This window comes from Lontra canadensis, unplaced genomic scaffold (genome assembly GCF_010015895.1).
Source record: "Lontra canadensis isolate GAN:19392208 unplaced genomic scaffold, GSC_riverotter_1.0 scaffold1, whole genome shotgun sequence".
NCBI classification, from domain to species: Eukaryota; Metazoa; Chordata; class Mammalia; order Carnivora; family Mustelidae; genus Lontra; species Lontra canadensis.
Genome location: NW_022630995.1, coordinates 8,482,939 through 8,486,410, shown reverse-complemented (window position 1 = coordinate 8,486,410; position 3,472 = coordinate 8,482,939). Strand labels below are relative to the sequence as shown.

At 46.9% G+C, this 3,472-nt stretch overlaps 1 protein-coding gene across 1 annotated transcript; it reads left to right on the top strand.

The window, feature by feature from the left end:
• The first annotated feature begins 548 nt into the window (after positions 1-548).
• Positions 549-2,617, top strand: LOC116857291 (C-X-C motif chemokine 6-like). Its single transcript, XM_032841297.1, has 4 exons — positions 549-717; positions 834-966; positions 1,084-1,167; positions 1,538-2,617. Exons 1-4 carry the CDS (start codon positions 612-614, stop codon positions 1,554-1,556), a joined length of 342 nt encoding a protein of 113 aa, XP_032697188.1. The 5' UTR covers positions 549-611; the 3' UTR covers positions 1,557-2,617.
• Positions 2,618-3,472: the final 855 nt, after the last annotated feature.

The window sequence follows — 3,472 nt, the reverse complement described above, 5'->3', positions numbered from 1 at the left end:
GTCCTGGGATGGAGCCCCACATCAGGCTCTGCTCTGTTTCATGCAGTTTTAATCACAGCTTACACTTCCTGAATTGTGAGGATGAAGAGGATGATGATGATGATGATAAATGATAAATTAGGAAGGTCGTTCAGAAATTTTTCTAAAGTCAAATCTGCGGTTTGGTTCCAGTCTTCCTCCTTGGTTGGGAACGAGGGCTCTATCCCCGGGAGGAGCCGGCCTTCGCTAGCCCTGGCTGGCCTGGGGGGATGAGAGCCCTGCAGGATTGCTCCCCACCAGCTCCCGGAGCGGCAGCACCATACACGGTCAGGTCGGGCTACCAAGTCCAGGGCGCTACCAGTGGAGAAGGAGGCAGCTCCTCCCAGCCACCCTCCTCCCCAATTCCCCCTGCTCAGCCCCCCACCCCCCACCCACCGCCACCCCCCTTCGCCCCCCTCATCCAGGGAGTTTCCCAAGCATCCCAATGCTGAGTTTCCTGCCTGGGGGGAAGGGGCCCGCGCAGATAAAAGGCATGCAAAGGACTTGGGGTAAGCCACAGTGCACTGGAGCTCCAACTCCTGGTTCCTCTCCTGCCTCTAGAGCCCTCGCCCCTCACCGCCCTCCGTGCCGCAATGAGCCTCCCGCCCAGCCGCGCCGCCCGCGTCCCGGGCCTCTCCCGCTCGCGCTGCGCTCTGCTCCTGCTGCTGCTGCTGACGCCGCCGGGGCCCCTCGCCAGGGGTGAGAGCGCACGAGCGCCCGCGGAGGCTGCGGCGTGGGGAGGTGTCCCGGGCGGGCTCGCGGGGAAGAGCTCCACGCCAGCCTGCCCTATAACGGTGTCTCTCTTTGTGCCCCAGCCGGTCCCGTCTCAACCATCGTGAGGGAGCTGCGCTGCGTGTGTCTCACCACCACACCGGGGATCCGGCCCAAAATGATCGCTAAGGTGGAGGTGATCGCCGCCGGCCCGCAGTGCTCCAGGGTGGAAGTTGTGTAAGTGCGGGTGCGCTGCGCCCCGGTGTCCGCGGTGACCTCGACGAGAGGGGAGTCCCTCAGCCTGAGCCGTCAGCCCCCGGGGCTCACGGGCTCGTCCTCTTTTCGTTTCTGCAGAGCCACCCTCAAGAACAAGAAGGAAGTCTGTCTGGACCCAGAGACCCCGGTGATGAAGAAAGTCATCCAGAAAATTTTGGACAGGTACCCTGTCGCTTTCATCTTTGCGCTTTTTCATCTCTTTCGAGAGTTCCCGCTTTTCAAGGTCCTTATTCTCTGCATGGGATTTGCTGACCACATTCCAGGTCACGCTTAGAATAAAAGATCGTTCAGGAGAAAGGGGGAAGTTGTTCTGGAATGTCCTGGGAAAACTCTCATCACCAATTTCACATGTAATTGTCTAATGGGCTCCATAGAGTTCACACACTGAGATGTATTTTTCTGTTGTCAGAGTAGTCCTTGAGTCCGCCCTTTGCTTTTTTTCATTGATCCTAAGCTCTGTGTTTGGAAAACAGGTGGGAGCAGACAGGAGCGTGGAAACTTGGTTAAACTAATACGATTCTTTTCTCAACAGTGGAAGAAAAACTGATTAAGAGGAAGGACCATGCCTTGGAAAAGTTGTCCAGTTCCTTAGCAGAGCAGTTTTCCGAGTGTCTCGGGACCCAGTGAAGACAAGAAGGATGGATTAGTTTTCTCCAATGAGTTAGGCTTCTTCATAAGTCTCTCCCTTTGAGAGAAGGATGGTGGGGATGCGCCTAAGTTTGTCCCTCAAGCTTAATGCTCAGCTCATGAAGTATTTAACATAGTATTTCCTGCTATTTATTTGCTGTTATTTTATCTGTCGTGCTATTGAAATCTTTGGCAATTGACTAAATTGTGAGTCAAGAACCAGTGGTTGTTAAGCTTTCGAGGTGACTGCTGTATTTTTAGACTATATCCCTTACAGCGTTACTGAGAAGGCTGTGGGTTTAATATGTGAATGTTATTTCATTAAAATGCTGGATGTGGAGGTAAATTGTTATCTTTACACCTCATGAAACGGGAAATATTTTGGTATCGTTTCTTGAGGAATATGTTAAGTTTTCTTGCTTTTGACTCTGGGATGCGGAGTTATATTGCCTTAAAAAGCTGGTGTAACATACAATTGTCTGTGTAAAATGTATTTCCTTATTTAGAATTTGTAAATGTTCAATTCCATAAGGACGAGTATGTTCTTTTCCTATAATTTTAGACATTTGATGTCTTCTCAGTATGGCATAATGTCACGACTTACTCATTAAACTTTGATTTCATGGTGTGTATTGACCATTTTACTAGGAGTACTAGAATTCTGGTCCCTAAATATATGTTTTGGACAGATGAAGAAGCTAGGATATAGGCAAGTTCCCTATTTCTAGCTCTTTTATAGAAATGCATTGTTTGAATTTTTTAGGAATAAAAGCAAACTTCACAGTGATTTGTACTCATAAAGGTTTGAAAGGTTATCTGAGCTATTTAAATATAGATTCACATTTTGTTTTCAAAAAGCATACACAGGTTAAGGTTTTGACCATTTTGTGATAAAGAATTATCTATGCATCACACTTACATTGTAAAGATTACTCTTGTTTGTAGCACTTCTTTTGTACTTTGGGGAAAAAATAAAAGATTTATAAAGTTTATGTCATTTCTCCTTTCTTACGCTGTTACAAAATTTCTATTTATTTTTAATTCCAAATTATCTTAAAAATCACTATGCCAGTCTCTGGCTAGCAGAGAGGACCCTCATTTCCCAGGGACATTGCATTTGTCCCACCTTTCTCCAAGCTCAGCCACCTTCCAGGTACTCCTCCAGAGCACCTCTAAACAACCTCCAGGGCTGTTTAGAAAACACAAACTTTAACTGGCTCCCTTTTCCCTAGAAGTGACATTAAAGTTGCAAGGCAGGACAGATTAGGCTCTGTCTCATCTAACCTGTGATTCCTGCTTAAACGTCCCTTTCCCCTTGAATCAGTGTGGTCAGGCGCTTAGTTCCCTAACTGGGCGTGTTCTTTCCTGGGTCCATGCCTTTGTATTTGAGAGAGCCTCTACCTGGAAGGGCCTTACCACTTCCTGCCTATAGGAGGAAGCTTATTCATCCTTTAGTACTCAGCGCAAACAACACCTTTCAGGAAATTTTCCCTGGCACTCCTGGAGGAACTCATGGTTTCCATCTTGAGGTTCTGCTAGCATCTTCTAGATATTTGAGTTTCTTTGAATAGCAAATATTGTATTGGGTGCCTTTTTTTGTTTGTTTGTTTGTTTGTTTGAAGATTTCTTTATTCTGAGTTCCCCCAGATTATCAATCATATGTTATTCATCTCTGCATCCCCAATACCTGACACAGATTGGCTTAATGAATTAATAAAGTATCCCGAACCTCAGGTAATCAGATGGTGCCCTGACATCAGTAACCTGCTCAGTATGGTGTTGAAGAAATCCTAATGCCTTCACTCTCTTTCCTTCTTCGTATTTATAAGTAATCCAACAA